The following is a 21724-nucleotide window of genomic DNA, read 5'->3' as shown; positions in this document are numbered from 1 at the left end:
ACTGAGACATTTACTGAATAAAGAGGTGGAGTGGAATTTAAAAAGGCTACAGCAGAAATCATTTGAAGGCACTAATAAACTGGGGAAATACTTGGCCTGGCAACTGAAAAAAAAAGGAAGAAAAAGTTCATAAATAAGATTTTTTTTGGAGGGTAAAGAAATTGTGGATCAAGCTAGAATTAAAAGGGAGTTTTATAAATTCTATGCTAAATTATTTAAAGGTCAGCAAGTAAATAGAGAGAAAATCGATGCCTATTTGCAAAAAATTAAAATACAACCCTTAAGTGAAAATATGGAAAAAATTTTGAATGATCCAATTGAGAAAACATAAATTGAAGCAGCAATTTGTTCAATGAAACTAGGAAAAGCTCCGGGTCCTGACGGTTTTTCAGCAAGATTTTATAAAGTCTTGGGAGAAGTACTAGTACCCAAACTTCAAAAATTGATGAATTGTATTAGACAGGATGGGAAAGTGCCAAGTACATGGAAAGAAGCTGCTATTTCTTTGATTCCAAAAGATGACAGATTCCACAAATGTAAAAAACTACAGACCGATCTCACTACTGAATAATGACTATAAATATTTGCTAGAATTCTAGCGGAACAACTTAAACAGCATTTGAACATTTCTATTCAAGAGGAACAAGCAGGTTTTCTCCCCAGAAGGCAAATAAGAGACAATATCAGAACAGTAATAGACATTGTAGAATATTATAAGCATCCAGAAAAAGAGGTGGCTTTATTTTTTGCTGATGCAGAAAAAGCTTTTGACAATCTCAACTGGGACTTTATGTTTGCTGTGATGGAAACAATGAAATTAGGAGATGATTTTATAAGGATGATCAAGGCAATATATACAGAACAACAAGCTGAACTCTCTGTGAATGCTGACTTGACTGAACAAATGAAGATTAGCAAAGGCACAAGACAAGGTTGCCCTCTATCTCCGTTGTTGTTTATAATGAACCTAGAGGTCTTGCTGTCTCAAATTGATGAAGATAAAGAGATTGAGGGTTTGAAGTTGAAAGGTTTCTCATATAAATACAGGGCCTTTGCGGATGATGTGATGTTTATCAGTGAAAATCCATTACAAGTGACACCTTGTTGTTAAAGAAAATTAAAGAGTATGGTGAGTTAGCAAGCTTTTATATTAATAAAGAAAAATCGAAAATCCTTACTAAGAACTTGTCATTAGGCAAACTGAAAGAGCTACAAAATGTTACAGGTTGTGAAGTTGCTTCAAAAGTAAAATATTTAGGTGTGGAGATTACGATGAGAAATATTGATTTATATAAGAATAATTATGAAAAGCTTTGGCATAAAATTGAAGAAGATATGCTAAAATGGAACAAATTGAATTTATCTATGTTGGGGAAGATATCTGCAATTACAAAGAATGTTCTACCAAGAAATGTTTCTTTTTCAAACCATTCCAATTGTGAGAAATAAGAAACAATTTAATCTTTGGCAAAGAAAGATCTCAGAATTTATATGGGCGGGCAAGAAACCAAGAATTAAGATGAAAATCCTGACGGATGCAAAAGAAAGAGGTGGTTTCCAGTTACTTGACTTAATGCTATACCATGATGCAGTATGTTTGGTATGGATTAAGGACTGGATGACTTTGACTAATAAAAAAATTATTGGCTTTAGAAGGTCAAGGAAATATTTTTGGTTAGCATGCATATTTGTATTATGGGAAAGAGAAGATGGAAGGCTTTTTCTCACACCATTATATAAGGAGGAACTTGTTGAATACTTGGAAAAAATATAATGTAATGAGAGAAAACCACTTTGGATAGTGCCAACTGAAGTTTTAAAATTGTCTCAAAATCCACGAGAAGAGAAATATGTATCATATGAACAATTGCTAAAATTTCAGGGAGGTAAAGTAGAAATGAAATCAGCTGAAGAATTGCAGGGAAAATTTGACTGGTTTCAACTGCTTCAAATTAACAGCTTGGTAGAAAAAGATATTAGGAGTACAGGTATAAAGTATGAAAAAACAGAAATGGAAAAAATGCTGTTGGGTGAAAATGAAAAATTGATTTCAAGGACTTATAAGTTGTTATTGAAATGGTCTACAGAAGAGGAGGTTGTGAAACCTCAAATGATTAAATGGGCAATAAACTTTAACAAAGAAATACAAATGGAGACGTGGGAACACCTATGTAAGAACTCTATGAAAATTTCAATGTGTTATAATATAAAAGAGAACTGTTTTAAAATGCTGTACAAATGGTATATGACGCCTAAAAATTAGCAAAAATGAGTAATCAAGTCTCTGGTAGGGGCTGGAAATGTAAAAAACATGAAGGTTCTTTCTATCACATGTGGTGGACTTGTGAAAAAGTGAAGCAATTCTGGTTTATGGTTCAACAAGAGATTTCGAAAATCTTGGAATATAATATTAAGAGAGCTCCAGATGTTTTTCTTGGTGGGATTACAAATGGAAAGCTTTCCGAAACAAGACAGGACATTGTTGTGGTATTTGCTTTCAGCTGCGAGAACACTGTATGCGCAAATGTGGAAGCAAGACAGAATACCTGAAAAATGGGACTGGATCTTAAAGGTTCTTAATTGGAGTGAAATGGACAAACTTACTAGAAGACTGTAATTTGGAGAAATTTAAAGAAGACTGGAATAAATTCCAAAATTATGTGGAGATACAATGGAAGGTGAAGAGTCATTTAGTGTTTTTTGATAACATTAATTGAACTCTAAAAGAGAAAGAAGGATTGTGTTTATTGAGTACTGTTTTAGTAGTGAAATATAAGTAGCTGAGTTAATATAGTAAGCTTATGTGAGTTAAGATCAAGATTTGAATAATTGTTAGTCATGACTCCATGACTATGAATTTTATGTTTAATGTTTAATAAGTATTAATTGAACTCTTAAAGTGAAAAGAAGAATTTATTATGGTTATCTGATTAAATATGTAATACTGATGAATAAGAATTAAGTTAAGGAACAAGAATAGTAATTATATTGGAGTTGATAATGTTAAGTGAATGATAACTTTTAGTTAAGATTATATATACATATATATATATATATATATATATATATATATATATATATATATATGAATTTTTACTTGTAAAAGGTTTTTAATTTGTTTTGTATACCGGCGGAGGTCATAAATTGGAGGGTGGGATGGGTGGGAAATTATGTAATGTATTGAAGAATTATATTTAAATTTTGATAGTAGAATACTTTTCAATATATTGCAAAATAAATTTTTTTGATCACAGGCTAGTACTCCAGAAGTAAGGAAGGGCATTTCTGGAGGATTTTCTTTATCGGCCCTTGCTCACACCAGGGTCTCCTCCATACTACCTGCTTTTAGAGTTGCCAGGTCTGTGTTGGATCTCCCTTCTGCCAGGTCTGTGCTGATCTCCCTTCTGAGAGATCCCCCTTCAGCAGGCCTCGTTCTGTAGCAGGAACTCCTTTGCATAATAGCTCCCCCCCGATGTAGCCAATCTTCCCAGAGCTTACAGTAGGCCCTGTACTAAGAGCCCTGTAAGCTCTTGAAGGACTGGCTACATCAGGGGTGTGTGGTCTAACATGCAAAGGAGTTCCTGCTACAAAGAAAGCCCTGGAGCAGACCATCTTCTAGTGGGGAACTAGAAGCTGCAAACAAATGTGAGGTGAGGGACTCCTTAACTCCCCATTCTCTGCAGGTGTTTGCTAAAAAATAAAGTGCATCTTCATATAGCCTTCATTGGTAGGAAAGTGGCATATCCCAATAAGCAGATGGAGGCGCAATTGTAGGCACACCTACTGGAAATTCCACTAATTTCAGTGGGACTCGCTCCTAAGAAAACATGCATGAGATTTCAGTTTTAAGATGATGTGGTGAGGGAAACTGCAAAGGAACTAAGGAGATGGCTACCTTCAGAGCACAGTGGCACAGTCTGGTTTGCAATAGCCATTTTCAGGAGAGTTAAGAAGCTGTTGCCTTGTGGCATCCAGGTACAGAAAATCTTGCTCCCTCTAAGGTTTCAGTCCTTCTTCTTGTGGGCAGCGGGAGAGAAAACGAGAATGGAATTTTTCTCCTCTGGAGTGGAAGTACTAAGTTGGGTACTACTCCACCCAAGTTCTTAGGCTAAACATGTGGTCAGAGATGCCTTTTATTTTATTCCAACGATGTGTAAGAGGAGAAAGGGGTGTGATTTAAAAAGCATGTCGCGTATTTTTGCTGCTAGTCAAAGGTAGAAGAAATATTTGCCCTCATTCTGAGAGCAAGGCTGCGGAAGAGAAAGACTTCAGGAACCCTGCCTATGAGGACCTTGGCACAGGAAGTCTGTCTAATGATGAGCTATATAGTTCTGGTAAATTTCAGAATTAAATCATCAAGGTTCTTGACTTTACAGAGAGAGCTGGCTGTGCCATTCTCAAACCTTATTGCAGGATGTGACGGTACTTCTAGGCTTGGGATTCTCAACCTTTTTGAGCCTGCTTTTTGAGCCTGACTGTGTCAGAACTCCAAAGGTTGGGAATCCCTAGCCTTTTTGAGCTAGGCTAGGGATTCCCAACCTTTGGAGTTCTGACACAGTGTGGTGGGTGCAGCCACAAAATGGCTGCCTCAGGAGGTGAAGCCAGACATACAATGGCTGCTGCATCTTATCTTCAATCACACAGCAAAGATCTTTGTGCTGTGGTGGCAGCTGTTGCCAAAGCAACATTAAAAAAACGCACAGTCAATCAAATCTTCAATAGCCAATCAAAAGCCGTACTGGGCAAAATCCCCACCTGACCTTACAATCTTCTAAAAATACTATGAACTATGAATTCTGGTACTGAAAACAAATTCCCAAGTGGAGAGGCACTCTGTTCTTTTATTCAAGCTATGTGTAGAACAAGAAGGAGAAGGAGGAGGAGAATTAGAAGGAGGAGGAGGAGGAGAAGATTGGATTTATATCCTGCCCTCCACTCTGAATCTCAGAGTGGCTCACAATCTCCTTTATCTTCCTCCCCCACAACAGACACCCTGTGAGGTAGATGGGGCTGAGAGAGCTCTCACAGAAGCTGCCTGTTATGTATGTGGACTCAAGGGAAGACTTTGGGTGTTCCTGCCTGGCTCACTGGAGCCATCTGGACTGAGCTTGGGGACTTGGGAAGAATGGGATGCAGGATACAAATCTCTGCAGCCCTAGACCAATCACAAGCCCTCGCCAGTTTGAATGACCCAATAACATGCTTGTGCGGGAACCCAGAGATGTATATAAGTTTGACCCCGTTGGCCTTGTAGAGCAGCCATCTACTATGCTGTACCCAATAAAGAGCTTGTTATCACTTCTGTTGACTCATCCATGCATAGAACCCACTATACAATACTGCCCTTTCAAGGAGGAGTGGGGAATCAGACCCGATTTTCCCAGATAAGAGTTCACACACTTAACCACTGCACCAAACTGGCTCTCAATTTAAGAACATAAGAGAAGCCATGTTGGATCAGGCCAATGGCCCATCCAGTCCAACACTCTGTGTCACACAGTGGCCAAAAAAATTATACACACACACACACACACTGTGGCTAATAGCCACTGATGGACCTCTGCTCCATATTTTTATCTAAACCCCTCTTGAAGGTGGCCATGCTTGTGGCCGCCACCATCTCCTGTGGCAGTGAATTCCACATGTTAATCACGCTTTGGGTGATGAAGTACTTCCTTTTATCCGTTTTAACCTGTCTGCTCAGCAATTTCATCGAATGCCCGTGAGTTCTTGTATTGTGAGAAAGGGAGAAAAGTACCTCTTTCTCTACTTTCTCCATCCCATGCATTATCTTGTAAACCTCTATCATGTCACCCCGCAGTTGACATTTCTCCAAGCTAAAGATTCTCCAAGCTAAAGCTAAATTTATGCCGCACTCTTCACTCAGAGTCTCAGAGCATCATACAATCTCCTTTCCCTTCCCCTTCCTACAACAGACACCCTGTGATGTAGGTGGGGGTGAGAGAGCTCTGACGGAAATTGCTCTTTGAGAGAACAGATCTGAGAGAACCTGTGACTGACCCAAGGTCACGCCAGTAGCTACATGTGGAGGAGTGGCAAATAATAAAACCCGGTTCTCCCAGATTAGAGTCTGTGCTCTTAACAACTACACCACACTGGCTCTTGGACTCTTTTGCCCATCACAGAATGAAGCAGATCTGGTGAGTTGTGGCAGCCCCTTCTGGGTGGGGGCAATTCCAATGAATGCTTTGTTTGCTTGTGCTTTACAGCTTCTGAATGGTCTTCTTCTTCAACTACAGGTGGAGGTCAATAAGAATGCTGATGATGACTGTTCTCTTCGAAAAAGCTTGCCTTCCCTAGATTCATCCACCCCAATCTCTAGCAATTTCCCACCATGAAGTTGGTAACCATAAATCTGAGAAAAGTTGGAGTCCCAAGGAGGCCAACACATTCTGTGATGAAGCGTGCATGCACACGAAAGCTTTCATTCCAAATAAAACTTTGTTGGCCTGAAAGGTGCCACTGAACTCCAACTTTGTTCTATTACTTGAGTGGCCAAACTTGCTTAATGTAGGAGTCACATAGAATAAACATAAGGTGTTTGAGAGCCACAATACATGAACGTCAGATGTTTGAGAGTGGGAGGGAGGGAAGGAAGGAAAATAGATGGGGGTGTGATGAGGGAGGGAAAGAAATCAACTTTAAATGTATTCTCCCAGCTGCTGGGTGGCTTGGCTTAGAGAAATGATTTAAAAAGAGAAATGTGGTTTGGAGTCCAAGAGCCACACAAAATGTGTGAAAGAGCCACAAGTGGCTCCCGACCTACAGTTTGGCCACCCCAGACCAACACGGCTCTCCACCTGGATCTCTGCTAGGGTTGCCAAGTCTAATTCAAGAAATATCTGGGGACTTTGGGGGGGGGGGGAGCCAGGAACAAGGGTGTGACAAGCATAATTGAACTCCACATGGAGTTCTGGCCACCACATTTAAAGGGACTGCACACCTTTTAAATGTCTTCTTTCCATTGGAAATAATGAAGGATAGGGGCACCTTCTTTGCGGCTCGTAGAATTAGAACCCCTGGTCCAATCTTTTTGAAACTTGGTATTTTGGGAAGAAGCACTGGATGTTACGCTGATAATCTGGTGCCTCTATCTCAAAAAACAGCCTTCCCAGAGCCCCACAGATCAGTTTTCCATTATACCCTATGGGAATCGACCTTCACTGTCTGACACAGTGTTGGACTGGATGGGTCCAGCAGACAGTTAACGTAAGAACATAAGAGAAGCCATGTTGGATCAGGCCAACGGCCCATCAAGTCCAACACTCTGTGTCACACAGTGGCAAAAATTTTTATACATACACGCACACTGTGGCTGATAGCCACTGATGGACCTCTGCTCCATATTTTTATCCAATCCCTCTTGAAGCTGTCTATGCTTGTGGCCACCACCACCTCCTGTGGCAGTGAATTCCACATGTTAATCACCCTTTGGGTGAAGAAGTACTTCCTTTTATCCGTTTTAACCTGGCTGCTCAGCAATTTCATCGAATGCCCACGAGTTCTTGTATTGTGAGAAAGGGAGAAAAGGACTTCTTTCTCTACTTTCTCCATCCCATGCATTATCTTGTAAACCTCTTATCATGTCACCCCGCAGTCGACGTTTCTCCAAGCTAAAGAGTCCCAAGCGTTTCAACCTTTCTTCATAGGGAAAGTGCTCCAGCCCTTTAATCATTCTAGTTGCCCTTGTCTGCACTTTCTCCACTCTCCCTCCCACTCCCTGCTTTGTTATGCCCCTGAAGCGGGAGGAGGGCCTCCAAACCGGGGGATCCCCTACCCCCACCTGGGGATTGGCAACCCCGCTCTACATCCCACCTGGATCTGTCTACATTAGTAAATTTGAGAGTGAGAAAATAGATCGGAAGTAGCGACCGCAGCAGCGTTTCCCTAACTCTAGGGGGGAAAGCCACCTCCCACCTCTCCGTCCCACTGAGGCAGAAACAGGAAGTGACGCGACGCTGGGGGGCGTGGCGAGTTTTCCCGCCGTTTGCGCGCGAGAGAGGCGGTGGCCGAAGGGAGGGGCGGTGCGGCTTGTTGACGGAACCGCCCGCCGCATCCTGAAGCTGAGGCAGGCAGGCAGGCGCCGCTTCTCCCTCACGCCTCCGTCCGTCATGGCGCCCACCCGCGCCCCGAGGAAAGCAGAGGCCGCCTCAGCCGGCCCGCCTCCCGCAGCGGGGGACGTCGCCCCGTCGCAGCCGGCCCCTGACAGGTCAGCCTGGCGGGCGGGGAGGAAGGAGGGCGGCCTTTGTGCGCGGCTGTTGAGGGACAGACGGGGCTGTGCAGACACGCCTCTGCCGGCCCTGAGGAAGGAGCGTTGGGGTCGGCGCCTCAGGACCTCATTGGGGCGCGAGCAGGGCTTTTCCTTGTAGCAGGAGCTCCTTTGCCTATTAGGCCACACCCCTCTTCTGTAGCCAATCCTGCAAGAGCTGACAGGGCTCTTCGTACAGGGCCAACTGGAAGCTCCAAGAGGATTGGCTACATCGAGGGGGTGTGGCCTAATAGGCAAAGGAGCTCCTGCTACCAAAAAAGCCCTGGGCACAAGCATCCCCAAGGGGTCCCGACGCCGCCCTTGGCTGCCCCTGGGAGAGCGAGGGGCGCCTCTTGAGGGAGGCGAGGGCTGGACCGCAGCTCCCTGGGGTGGATGGGTGTGTGTATATTGGGGGGTGTTATGGGGCTCGGTGACTGACAGCTGGTCGGGGTAAGTTTCGAGATCCGGGCACACCCCGGTGGGGATCTTGGCCTTTGCCCCACCTTTTCAGCCTGGCCTGCTTGTCTGGCTTGAGGATGGCAGAGGTCCATCAGTGGCTCTTAGCCACAGGGTATATAGATCAGGGGTGGCCAAACTTGCTTAAGGTAAGAGCCACAAAGAATAAATGTCAGATGTTTGAGAGCCCTGAGACATGAAAATCAGATGTTTGAGAGCAGGCAGGCAGGAAGGCAAATAGATGCAGAAGGGAGGAAAGGGAGAGGCAGAAAGAAATCGCTTTAACTTGAAATGACTGGCTTGGCTTAGAGAAGTGATTTAAAGAGAAATGCCTTCTCCAAGCCGGCTGACAGGATGGAGGGGGCTTCAAGAGACACACAATATGTGTGAAAGAGCCACAGTTTGTCCACCCCTGATGCAGATGGAGCTCTCTGTCCGGGGCAGTGATATTCTGTATTCTTGGTGCTTGTGGGGAGCAACAGTGGGAGGGCTTCTAGTGTCCTGGCCCCACTGATAGCACCTATGTAAGTTTTTTGGCCACTGTGTGACATAGAGTGTTAGACTGGATGGGCCATTGGCCTGATCCAGCATGGCTTCTCTTATGTTCCAAGTTTAGGTGTCCCTTAGCTTTTGGAGGTGGAGCAGGAGGAAGGTGGAAGGGAGGAAAAAGCTACAGGCTCTGTAGTACAGGGGAGGAGAGAAAAGAGGCTTTTTGTGGCAGCTTTGTTGGTAACCCTGTGCAGATAGGTTGGCTGCAGAATTCAGTGGTGCTGTCGATACGCCCCGGCATGTTCTGACAGCTGGTGTCTAGATTGGGTCGTGTTGAAATAGCTTCAGAAGGTTCACCTTCTTCCCCCGTCAAGGGTGGCCAAACTGTGACTTGGGAACCACATGTGGCTTTTTCATAGTTATTGTGTGGCTTTCGAAGCCTTCATTGCCCTGTCGGCTAGCTTGGAGAAGGCATTTCTTTTTTAAAACCTATTCTCCAAACTGAGTCAGATGGTGGCTTGGAGAATGCATTTAAAGTTGTTTCTTTCTGCTTCTCCTTCCCACTTCCTCCCCCATCTTTCTTCCTTCCCTCAAACATCTGAGATTCATTTCTTGTGGCTCTCAAACATCTGATGTTTATTCTGTGTGGCTCTTACGTTAATCAAATTTGGCCACCCCTGCAGGTGCTATTTCCTGTGTTGGTTCCACAGAGCCTCTCTGTCATGTTTCCCTTTCTTTCACAAGCAAGTGTTTTTAAATACCAAAGTCTGAGTCCCGGTGGACCTTTAAGCCCAACAAAGTTTTATTCAAGGTATAGGCTTTTGTAAAGTGTGCTTGCACATGAAAGCTTATTCCTTGAATAAAACTTCATTGGTCTCAGGCCTCGGATTCTGTGGGAGCTCACAGGAGCCCAGCTCCTGAACCTTCCTGAGAGTTCTGCCTCCTCCTTCTGAGAGTTCCACCTCCTTGTCCATTGAATAGTAGGTGCAGCTGCATAACAATCCCTGGAGGAGCTCCACCACCTATTTTTCTACAAAATGACCCCTGATTGGTCTTAAAGGTGCCACTGGCCTTGAACTTCGTTCTGCCGCTTCAAACCAATGCAGCTATCCTTGTGAATGTAAATATCTAGCTCAGTGTTAACACTTTTTAAAAAAACAAACATATTTTCAATCAGAAAACAAAACATGAAATGTAAATATAAATATTATTAACATAATCTAACATCAGTTAATATAACCCCCGCCCCAAAAAACCCAACAAATTATCAACCATAACACTTCCCGGTGGTTGTTATACATATTCATGTAGTTGCACACAGTAGCAAAAAGTTCCTGGTGAGTATGTGCTCCATGGCTTCAGTATAGGATGAGGAAGACTGGGACAAAAGCAATCTTCAGTATTGCCTGTGCTGACTATTTAGTATTCGGCTCTCCCTCCCTCTCATTTGCATATGGATATTTGGTGGGGTGTGCAGGAGAGGTGCGTTCCTATTGTTACCAGTGTCATGGGCGTGAGGAATATTTTTACTTAATAGTGTCTATGTATATTTAGGTTTTGGGAGTACCTTGTGGTACTGTTGTAGGAGAGTACCATAATCTTTGGAACCCAAGCTTTCCGTGTCTTATAAGGCCTCGTACAGTGCAGCTGTACAGTATTTGGGCAACCTATATTTCTTTCGCTGTATATTCTGCAGCTGAAAACGCAGATTGTATTGTGTGTGCTAAAGTGGCTGCTATGTTATGTGGTTTGCTGTATTCACAATATAAAAAAATGCTGATGCACACTCACAAAAGGACAATAGCTCAAAAGGCACACAAGTCTCTAATGGTGTGAAATTACACACCAGATAGCATTAAAAATTGGTTATTTGGTGTGTAAGATGTGAGAAATATTGGAGGTTCTTCCCTTGGATTGAATGATTGCGCTTGATAAAGCTGAGGTTGCCTTGTGCGAGCCCGAAACACGATAAGTAATTAGCTGACAAGCGTGTAGAGGAGAAGACAGATTCCATCGTCGTTTATTGTGCTGGATTTTGAATTCCATGCCCTTCATATGGATCTATCAGTGAAGGAGAAGACATCTATATGGACATTTAAATTGAGCATGAACATGGACTTGTTAACTACTTACCCTACTGTGGATTTCACACCATTAGAGACTTGTTGTGTGCCTTTTGAGCTATTGTCCTTTTGTGCATCGGTATTTTTTCAGTTTTGATAAAATCATTGTCATTTGCTTATCGTTGTATTTACAATATGAGCATTACTGGCAAGGGCCCTAATATTCTAAATACGTTCATATACATGTGCGTGTGTATTCCTGATAAATTATGTATATTTTTCTTTGTTAGGTTACCTTTTTCCGAAACAGACTTTGTTGCCTTATGTGATGCTTTACGGGTATCAGACAGCATAAGAACCACTGCTTGGCAGTCGTATGAAAATGTGTTATTTACATGCGGAAATGTAGTGAGTATTTTGCTTTTTAAAAAAAATACTGTAATGGCCATTAGCATGTGTTTAGCATTTTAAAATGTTAGGAAACTTTCGTCTGCATTCAAGGTGAGCCAGCATGGTGTAGTGGTGAGAGTATTCAGGGCCAGCACACCCACTGACCTTAGACAGTCGCCTAGGGCACGCTGAATTGGGTCCCCCTTGAGGGTGGGAACCACCCCCTCCCAGGTGATTTAAATCATGCAGGAGAGTGCCCAGGAACAGCTACTGCCATCCCCTTGCCAGTGGAAGGTCCTGTCAATCAGCTGATCAACGGGGCCTTTGAATCCCCCGGGAGGCTATTGGCTGTTCCTGGGCGCTCCCCGCGATGATGCGGGAGTGCGGGCAGAAGCAGTTGGGCCAGCCTCCCCCTCCATTTAAAGAGCCTGCAGAGCACCTGGTCGGCAAGGTCTTTAAATCTCATGGGGAGGCATGTGGCTGCTCCTGCCTTTTTTCCCCATGCGATTGGGGTGGGGGTGGCTTTCAAGCCATGGCAGAGGTGCTTGAAGGCTGCCCCCGCTGTTGCCGGCGATTCAGATCACACGAGAAGAGTGGCAGGAGCAGCTGCACACAGTTCTCCATGTGATTTAAAGAAGAAGAGGAGGACTGCAGATTTATATCCCACCCTTCTCTCTGAATCAGAGACTCAGAGTGGCTTACAATCTCCTATATCTTCTCCCCCCACAACAGACACCCTGTGAGGTGCGTGGGGCTGAGAGGGCACTCACAGCAGCTGCTCTTTCAAGGACAACTCCTGCCAGAGTTATGGCTAACCCAAAGCCATTCCAGCCATGCAAGTGGAGGAGTGGGGAATCAAACCCAGTTCTCCCAGATAAGAGTCCGCACACTTAACCACTACACAAAACTGGCTCTCAGGCTGGTTGGTGGACTCTTTAAATGGAGGGGGGGGGGGCCGACCCGGCCGCTTTTGCCGGCGCTTCTGTGTGATCAAAAGAGCCCTCAGGAGCAGGCACCAGTCTCCCAGGCATTTTAAAGGCCCCGCCAATCAGTTGGTTGCTGGAACCTTTCTCAGGGAGGGCAGCGGCCGGTGCCTTCCTCCGTGATTTAAATCACTCGAGGGAGGGGGTGGCCCCCACCCTAGGGCACCAGAAGGCCTGGCCCTAGTCCTGAGAACGTTGGACTAGGATCTGGGATACTCATGTTCAAATCCCCATTCTGCTATGGAAGTTTGCTGGGTGACTTTAGGGAGAGGTATCTTAAAATATAGAAAGAACATACACCACACTTTAAAAAAAATTAAACATCACCTGACTTGAGACTTTTTGCCGTTCCGTCAACCCAGTTGTGCTGATGGAAGGAGGGAGCAAGTTAACACATTTCCTCTCCATGGCAACCCCTAACCCATGTTCTTGCCTGTTCACAGACACCCCACAACTGCTGGAATCATCTTTCTCGGAGTCAAAAGCAGCTGCAAGCTGGAGAGGAACATGGGGAAAAAAACCCACATTCCTCCTGTTGGCACTTAATGGGATAGGGCCCTTTGCTATCCATGGTGGAATGACTAGCAAGAGGGATTGCATCTTGCTGTCCACCTTACGCCACCCCATAAAAAAGGCATCATGCGGAAGCCTCTGCCCACAGCCAAGTCCAAGACTGCAGTCGCTGGATTATTTCTTATTCAAGTGTAGTCTCTTCTACGCCTACAGGCGTCATTCCACCAAGTGACTAAGCATGCAGACACAAGGGCCCCAGGAGAATGGCATTTATGTTTTAATGCATCAGATTGATGTTGACAGCTGTATTCCGCAGATGACTTACAGTGCACATGGAAACTTTTTCTTCTAGGAAAGCCATCTTAAAAAAGAGCTGTGGGGAATCTGTATTTTTGCTGCGGCAGCCGACTCAGATGAGATGACATTCACTTTTACAGAGCTTCTGAAATGTCTGAGTATTAGGTAGGTTTCTGGTTGGGTAAGGTCATGCAATTAAATTGATGTGCAGTATTTGTATAGTAACACTAAAGTCCTAAGATGTAGATCCTGGCACAACAGAAACAAGACTTTTTCAGTCTCCCTCTGTGTCCCGTGAAATCATGCCCCTGGTGCTCAGTAGGCCTTAGCTAGAAGCATGGAGGGCTGGATCCCCCAGATTGTCAGTGGAAGGCACTGACTTTCTCACTGTCTCCTCTCAGCAGTTCTTTCCAGCCCCTACGAAAGTTTATTACTAGGTTGCAGGAGATTCATGAGGACCAGGGCTTTGTTTGTAGCAGGGACTCTGAGGCTTAGCATATTAGGCCACACACCCCTGATGTAGCCAATCCTCCTGGAGCTTACAGTAGGCACTGTACGCTCTTGGAGGATTGGCTGCATCGGGGTGTGTGGCCTAATATGCAAAGGAGTTCCTGCTACAAAAAAAAAAAAGCCCTGATGAGGACTAATAGCCACATGGGCTGGGAAGCTGTAGTGGAGGGAGAGGGGGGACAAAATTGCCCCTTCTGCCTCTTTCATCAGTGGAGCTCCATTGGCAGAAAGATGGAGTAGTTTTGCCCCCTTCCTTCTGTCCCCCAACCCTGAGAGCACCGTTTCCTGCAGTTAGAAGACAGCTGGGGAATGGGAGTTTAGGAAAGGTCCATGATTTTTGGTATCTGTAGGTCACTGAATCCACTCAACTTTCTGCAAGCAGAAGGGATAATTGGCTAAAACTGCTGTCTCGCTCTTCTGTAGTTGAAATGCCTTCTGCCAGCAGATAACATAATTACAGTCTAAGCCAGGAGTGGCCAGTCTTGCTTAACATAGGAGGCACATAGAATAAACATCAGATGTTTGAGGAGCTGCAAGACATGAATATCAGATGTTGGAGAGTGGAAGGAGGAAAGGTGGAAAGAAAGCAAATAGATTGGGGAGGGAGGTAGAATGAAAGCAGCTTTAACTTTAAATGCATTCTTCAAGCGGCTGGCTGGCTTGGTTTAGAGAAGTGATTTAAAGAGACAAATGCCTTTTCCAAGCTGGCCAACGAGGCAGCGGGGGCTTTGAGAGCCACACAATATGCGAAAGAGCCACATGTGGCTCCTGAGCCGGTTTGGCCACACCTGATTTGAGCTTATTAAAATACTGTTTGCTGTCTGAATGACTGTCACTTACTTTGCTCAGAGCAGTTACTGAGTGATATGGGCTTTGGCCAAAGAATGTTCATAGTAGTTGGGTGAACTGCGCTGTCACATATAATTGCATGTTATTGCTGGTTGAGTGCAACATTGTGGTTTTTAAATGACATTGTAGTGAGTCATTGCTTCGGAATCTGAAATTAACTGTGAAGGTTTTACCTTTTGTCTCTATCCTTATAGCATATGTAAATTCGTTAATCGGATTGAAGAAATGGAGGACACAATTAGTACTAAAGTGGGTAGTATTATATCACGCCTGAAGAAGAAATATGATGTATTGTTTGCACTATACCGGAAGTTAGAAAGGTAAACTGCGTGTTGTTCATCGCGTACTATTAGAATGTGTCTTTTTAAAAAAAAAATCTTTCTATTTGCTTAGCCAAGTACTTTAAAGGGGATTGTAATAATGAAAACCTTTGCTTTTTTGTTTTGAGAGCTAAGATGTAACAAATTAGTTTGCATCTGGGAATTCAGACAACAGCTTGAAAAAAATTCCAAAAATGTTACCAGAAAGTAGTTTCAGAAATATACTTTTGCAATTAATGATATGGGCAGTCATTATCACTATGACATCGGTTTTGGTGTAGTGGTTAAATGCGTGGACTCTTATCTGGGGGAACTGGGTTCGATTCCCCACTCTTCCACATGCACTTGCTGATGTGGCCTTGAGTCAGTCACAAGTTCTCGCAAAGCTGTTCTTCTCAAGAGCAGTTCTTGAAAGAGCTCTCTCAGCTCCACTTACCTCAGGATGTCTGTGGTGGGGAGGTGAAGGGAGCAGAGATTGTAAGCTGCTCTGAGACTCCTTCAGATAATGAAGGGAGGGATATGAATCCAATTTCTTCTCTTCTCTTTATACACTTCACCTGTGTCATTGGGGAGGTTTAGGGCACTCGAAACTTCTTAGAAGAAGGAACTCCAGGAATTGAGCTTATGAAATGATACAAACTTATGAGGAAAAGACAGAAGTTACTCAGATTTTAACAGACATACTTGAATGATATCAGAATGTCATGCTATCTACAAAGTAGCTTTATACTTCCCAGCTTAACTAGATTCAAGCCCTGTTAACCATTTGTAAAGAAGAATAAAATGATTGTAAAGCACCATTTGGAGCTTGGCCATCAGAACCAGGTTTAATTCAGCTGTGTAACTGAAGTCTGACCTTTTAAAATACTTATATTTAAGAAAAAAGTTGTCACAGTGGAGGTTAGAAGGTTGCTTGACATCACTAGCAACCAATCCAGAGTATAGCTACAAAGTTTATGGGTACAAATGTATAGCAAAACACTTCAATGTCCTCCTTGGGTGTCAGCTTGTTCAGTTAGAATAACTGATTCGTGCACCTGGTCATGGTTGTAGCTGTGTGTGACTCGGGATTAATTCCTGTACCATGCCTGTCAATGTCTTTGGCTGCCTCAGGAACAGATTCCTGGATGTTATAAATTCTGGTTGTTCTCGAAGGCAGTGCCCAAATTGTGACAAATTCATAATGGTAGTATTGCTGAAGAAAGCCAGTTCGCAATTTGTATATGGTAACAATCTGCTCAGGGCTTTAGCATCTCTCAAACACTTATTGATTTGGAAAGGTGTATTGCCCAATGATATGCATGTTTTTTTTGGTTTTTAGGACTTGAGGACACCTGGGATGTAAACAACATGGGTTATTACGTTTCTGAGAACTAGTAACTTTTGCAGACTTAACATGCTGTAGACTAATGTCTGTGCAGCATACTGTTGAGTCTTTGAACAGTCATCCTGGGTTTTTTGTTTTTGCTTGTGAGCACCTTAATTTGAAAGCAGGTTTATTCAGTTCCAAGTTCATTTTTGTATTAGGTCTGGAATGTTAGTGGATGTGATGAGGAAGGCTGATATTGTATTATTCCATTTTTGCTTCTTGCTCACAGGCAGCTGTCCTTCATTTGTTGCCTCTGGTCAACTTGCTTGGTTTTCCCCAGGAGGGGGGAAATTTCTTTAAAGCATGCAAGATTTTAAAATATGTGTATATTTACTGATTTTTTTTTTTACCGTATGGATTTGGAAAGGTATTGCCCAGTGATATGTATAATTTTGTTTTTGTTTTTAGGACTTGGGGACAGATCTATGTTGACCAGCCTAGTGATCAGTAAGTTTGTTTTGTATAATATATAAATGAATAAGAGCTCATGTATAAGTTTCAGAGTGTAACAGGAGGTAAAGGGCAGATGAGAAGCTAGGCTGTTTGGCATTATAGTGAACCTGTATTTACATTTCAGTTTTAAAAAGAAAAACCTTAGGCTGTGATCCTAAATCAAATGCAACTGCCAACTAAAATTAGTGAGACTTGCATCCAAATAATTGTGGTCAAGATTTGTGAGATGAGGGCACCATCTGCAGGAAATAGTAAAGGCATCATATTTTAAATCGTTGCATACTGATGACACTTTAAGAAACCAGGTATGGATTCAAGGAGAGGGGCAGATCATTAGATGGAGGCCAGCGCAGTTCTTGCTGCCAGCCTAGGTTAGCGATAGTCTGGATTGCTTCTGGAGGCAAAAGGTTGTCACACTTTCTCCTTTCTTGGGGGCAGCTCTATGTGTTACAGATTTCCTGCACAGAAAACATTTGGCTTTGCTGCAAAGCAACTTGCCTTTTTTCAAGCATCTCCAACGATGATTATTTTTTTCTTAATTTGGAAACTTTCTGGTGTATAGAACTGAACCCGTAGCAGCAGCCTTCAACAGATTGCCAATTGTGTGTGTGTGTGAGAATTGTTTTTGAAACTGCAGATCTGGAGTTTTCACTACAGTTTTCTTGTGTCCAATTTGTAGAAGTTCTTCTGAACGAAGTTCTTCATTAGTTCTAAAATTATGCTGGATCACATTCCTTTTGGCAAAAGGTAAGTGGTAAAGTGCTTAGGTTTATTTGTTTGGCTGCTTCAAAGGATAGTTATAATTTCACATTTACCAATGCAGACAGTGTGCTAAAGGAACTTTTATTCTCTATGCTCTGCTTTGCTTCATTACTGTTTTGGATTCATAGAAGATACTCAGGTTTTTAAGTATGGTATTATATAGTGTTTTCCCTTATATACTAAGTGGGGGAGTGAATGACAACAATAACTTATCTACAACAACCAACAATAACATAACTGTTCTTTTAGTTGTCTCAGAAGTCCAGCTTGGGGGTGAGGGAGAAAGCTATAAGAATAATATTTTTTCATTATTTTAGCTAATGCTATAATACACCAAGTTGCAATGCTAAAGATTTTTGTTTGATTCTGACAAAGATGAACTTAATGCTAAAAGAGGGCAATTTAAATTAAAAGTTTATCAGGCAGCTGGTCTGAAGCGAGAACTTTTTTTGCTCCTTTGCATTATACCTAATGTTGCTAGTTTATCGTGTAAACACATGATGATTCTTTACCAGGATGACATTTAGGAGGCTAGCTGATTAAATCCACAACTGTGTGGATTTTGGAGGCAGGAAGGAGCAGATGCTGCTGGAGGAGAAAGGAACATGGCAAAACTTCTTTCTGCAAACTCATTGCATCTACAGTTCTGTAAGATTCAACCCTTAGCCATTTCCTATAGCAAGGCTTAGGGTTTTCTTTATTCCTGAGCATTATGAGCCAAAGAATGGGGTCCCACAACATACATATCTCCAACTTGCATCTCATTCTGTTCTCTGAGGGTGCTCAGGCCCTCAGGAGCAGCTTTCCAAAGTAGCGCAGGGGGCTGCAGAAGACAGGGTGAGGTAGGGAAGAGAAGATCGATGAGCAGAGCTCTGCTTCTTTTTTTGGGGGGGGGGGGGTCCAACGCAATGTACTAGTGCAGGGGTGGACAAACTGTGGCTCGGGAGCCACATGTGGCTCTTTCACACATATTATGTGGCTCTCGAAGCCCCCACTGCCTCATTGGCTGGCTTGGAGAAGGGATTTCTCTCTTTAAATCACTTCTCCAAGCCAAGCCAGCTGGCAGCTTGGAGAATGCATTTAAAGTTAAAGTTGCTTTCTTTCTACCTCTAACTCCCTCCCCCATCTATTTGCCTTCCTTCCTTCCTTCCTTCCTTCCTTCCTTCCTTCCTTCCTTCCTTCCTTCCTTCCTTCCTTCCTTCCTTCCTTCCTTCCTTCCTTCCTTCCTTCCTTCCTTCCTTCCTTCCTTCCTTCCTTCCTTCCTTCCTTCCTTCACGAAATATTACAGTTGTCCTGGTAATTGTGCAATGATTGCCCAGTTAACACATTGTCCTCTTGCTATTTTCAGGAAAAGTGTTGCAGATAGAAGATGACCTGGTTATCTCCTTCCAGTTACTGCTTTGCGTACTTGATTATTATATCAAACTGTTGCCTCCTGCCGTACTCAAGGAACCATACAGTAAACATTTTAATCTTCCTTAAAATGAAGAGAATAGTCTAAAAAATGATATGCCTTTTCATACTAAGAAATTTAGTTGTGTTTTGTCTGGCATGCTTCATAACAGTATTCCATATTTACAGACTGTGATAGAATATTTGAGTTGTCCCAACTTATCTCTAGTACATCACTTGTTCTTTTCTTTGGCACCTCCAGCTCATTCTGAACTTGAAGTGGTTGTAAGGCATTTCTGTGGTATGCTGCTGTAAAAGGAGAGGAAAAGCTAACACTTAAAGCTAACTTCATGCCAGGAAATGGAAGACGATTATAGTAGTAGCATTCTTATATTACCTGCATAACACTGGTGGTGTTGATAGCCATGTTGGTCTGTAGTAGAACAGATAGACTTATGTCCATTACCACCTTAGAGACCAATGAGATTTTTGGGGTTTAAGTTTTCAAGAGTCAAAGCTTCCTTTGTTAGATATTGGTGGTGTTGAGAGCCAGTTTGGTGTAGCGGTTAAGAGCGCAGACTCTAATCTGGGAGAACTGGGTTTGATTCCCCACTCCTCCGCATGCACCTGCTAGTGTGACCTTGGGTCAGTCACAAGTTCTCTCAGAGCTGTTCTCTCAAGCAGTTTCTGTCAGAGCTCTCTCAGCCCCAGCTACCTCGCAGGGTTTCTGTAGTCTGAAGGGAAAGGAGATTGTAAACTGCTCTGAGCGAAGGGCGGGATATGAATCCAATACCTTCCTCCTCTTCTGAGAACTTCAGAATTTCCCTGTTGCTCTGTTCTTGTCCCACCAAACAAGCAAAAGCTTTCTTCACATGGAGATTCTTCTGTATCTTTGTATCGCATGAAAAGACTAGCAGTGATAAATATGAAACTGAATCAGAGGCATAGGATGACTGCTGAAAGTATTGGGAGAGAGATTAAAAAAAACCCTAGATTTAAAAATGAGCCTCTTGATTTCAGTAGTTGAGAGAAGAAGGGTAATAGGGACATGCACAGATGCGGTTGAGGTAATCCAAAGAATGTGTTTTGAAGACCCATTGGATAGAAGAGAAGGAAACAGTCTGACATCCTGTCACTCCACACAGTTAATGCTGGCGCATTCCTTTGGTGCAAAAATCCTTCCACCGACAGGATATATTGCTAGTAGCTGCATGGCCTGGTAGAAGGCAGCCCATTATGATGATGTATGCTGGACCAATGCTTGCTTTCTTATTCCAGAATCTACTGTGAGTGCCTTGTCTGCTAATAGCGCAACACGAACTCCCAGGCGTCAGAACAGAAGTTTGCGTGCATCAAAACAAACAGATACAGATATAAAGGTTATTGAGGAACTTTGCAAGGAACATGACTGTAATTTGGATGAGGTAAGGCCAGCTAAACATGTAAAGTACTGTTTTGTTTTTCTTAGCTGATGCCAGCACTGTTGTTTAAAGACAGAGAGAGAAACACTTCTTTCTTCGGTTTCCTGCCTCCTCTGGCATTTATCTCAACATGTTCCTTCCTTAATCTTGCCCATTGGCGGTGATGCTTCCTGGGCTCTTGCCCTGGTCCACCATTCCTGGTCTTTTTCCTGCTCTTCCTGCCAGTAGAGTGGAGATTTTCCTGTACATAGGAAATACTTGTGCCGCCAGAATAGGCCTCCTCTGTTATTCATTGAAGCTGTACTCTTTGTCAACATTCATCGGACTGTCTCTCTGCTCAGAGTTGGCAATATCTGTTCAAATTCCATGACCTTATAAATATTTCAGCTGGTGGCTATGCAGAGCTTGTGAGATTAGTGCCGGTTAGTCTTAGCCTGGCTGACGTATGCTTAATGGCTACATAAATATTTCCTTCTGTGTGTAGTTCAAAGTTCTGATCTTTAAAATTTCTGTGTGGATCTGGGATGGGGATACCTCCTAAAGGATAGTATTGCTCCCAGATGATCCCGACTGAGGATGAATACCTTCTACTAAGGCCCTGCTGCAGCCTCTGAAGTGATCATCCAGAGACAGCATCCTTTCAGTGGTGGCCCCTCTTGTACAGATTACCCGTCCCACCTCCATTCACTTGGCATCTCACTTGGGCCATTGTAGGTGCAAGCTTAAACCTGATTGTACTCCCCAGTTTTTGGTTCGTTGACATTATCTAGATGGGTTAGATGGGGTTCTCTCATCCAGCTCCAAATGCAATGTTCATAGGGTGCTTTGAACGGTTGATAATTTAGTGTTTTACTGTGTGGAGTGCCTTCTGGAATTTCTCAGCCTTTTTTTTTTTTTTTTTTTGTTAATAGGCAATATACAAATCTTTCAAATGAAAAAGTAATCTATTATGTTCATGCATTGGCTTAAAGCTTGAAGCTTTTGCCTTGTTTCCTGTTAGGGTCAGTAAGGGTGCCTTTGAACGGTGTCCTGAATGCTGTTCTCAAAACAATAAGCACCTTTTAGAACTTTTCACAGAGTGGGGCGTGTGAGCAGTGCAGTGTTTCAAAGCATAACTACAAGAGGCAGTTTCATACTGGTGGTAGAATTTCTGAACGAGTGCGTTTCATTTCATCATATTGCGCATGG

At 43.2% G+C, this 21724-nt stretch overlaps 1 protein-coding gene across 1 annotated transcript in view; it reads left to right on the top strand.

Annotated features, from left to right (window-relative positions):
• Positions 1-8050: 8050 nt before the first annotated feature.
• Positions 8051-21724, top strand: part of RB1 (RB transcriptional corepressor 1) — a 64433-nt gene continuing 50759 nt past the window's right edge. Inside the window, exons 1-8 of the mRNA XM_060231801.1 lie at positions 8051-8230; positions 11568-11685; positions 13516-13625; positions 15014-15139; positions 16917-16955; positions 17641-17708; positions 19072-19182; positions 20394-20539. Coding sequence (XP_060087784.1) covers positions 8133-8230; positions 11568-11685; positions 13516-13625; positions 15014-15139; positions 16917-16955; positions 17641-17708; positions 19072-19182; positions 20394-20539 — 816 coding nt within the window. The 5' untranslated portion in view covers positions 8051-8132. The remainder of the gene's footprint in view (positions 8231-11567; positions 11686-13515; positions 13626-15013; positions 15140-16916; positions 16956-17640; positions 17709-19071; positions 19183-20393; positions 20540-21724) is intronic.

Source organism: Heteronotia binoei, chromosome 1 (genome assembly GCF_032191835.1).
Source record: "Heteronotia binoei isolate CCM8104 ecotype False Entrance Well chromosome 1, APGP_CSIRO_Hbin_v1, whole genome shotgun sequence".
Classification (NCBI taxonomy): Eukaryota; Metazoa; Chordata; class Lepidosauria; order Squamata; family Gekkonidae; genus Heteronotia; species Heteronotia binoei.
The sequence above is the reverse complement of the archived record's forward strand: the minus strand, read 5'-3'. Positions and strand labels throughout refer to the sequence as shown.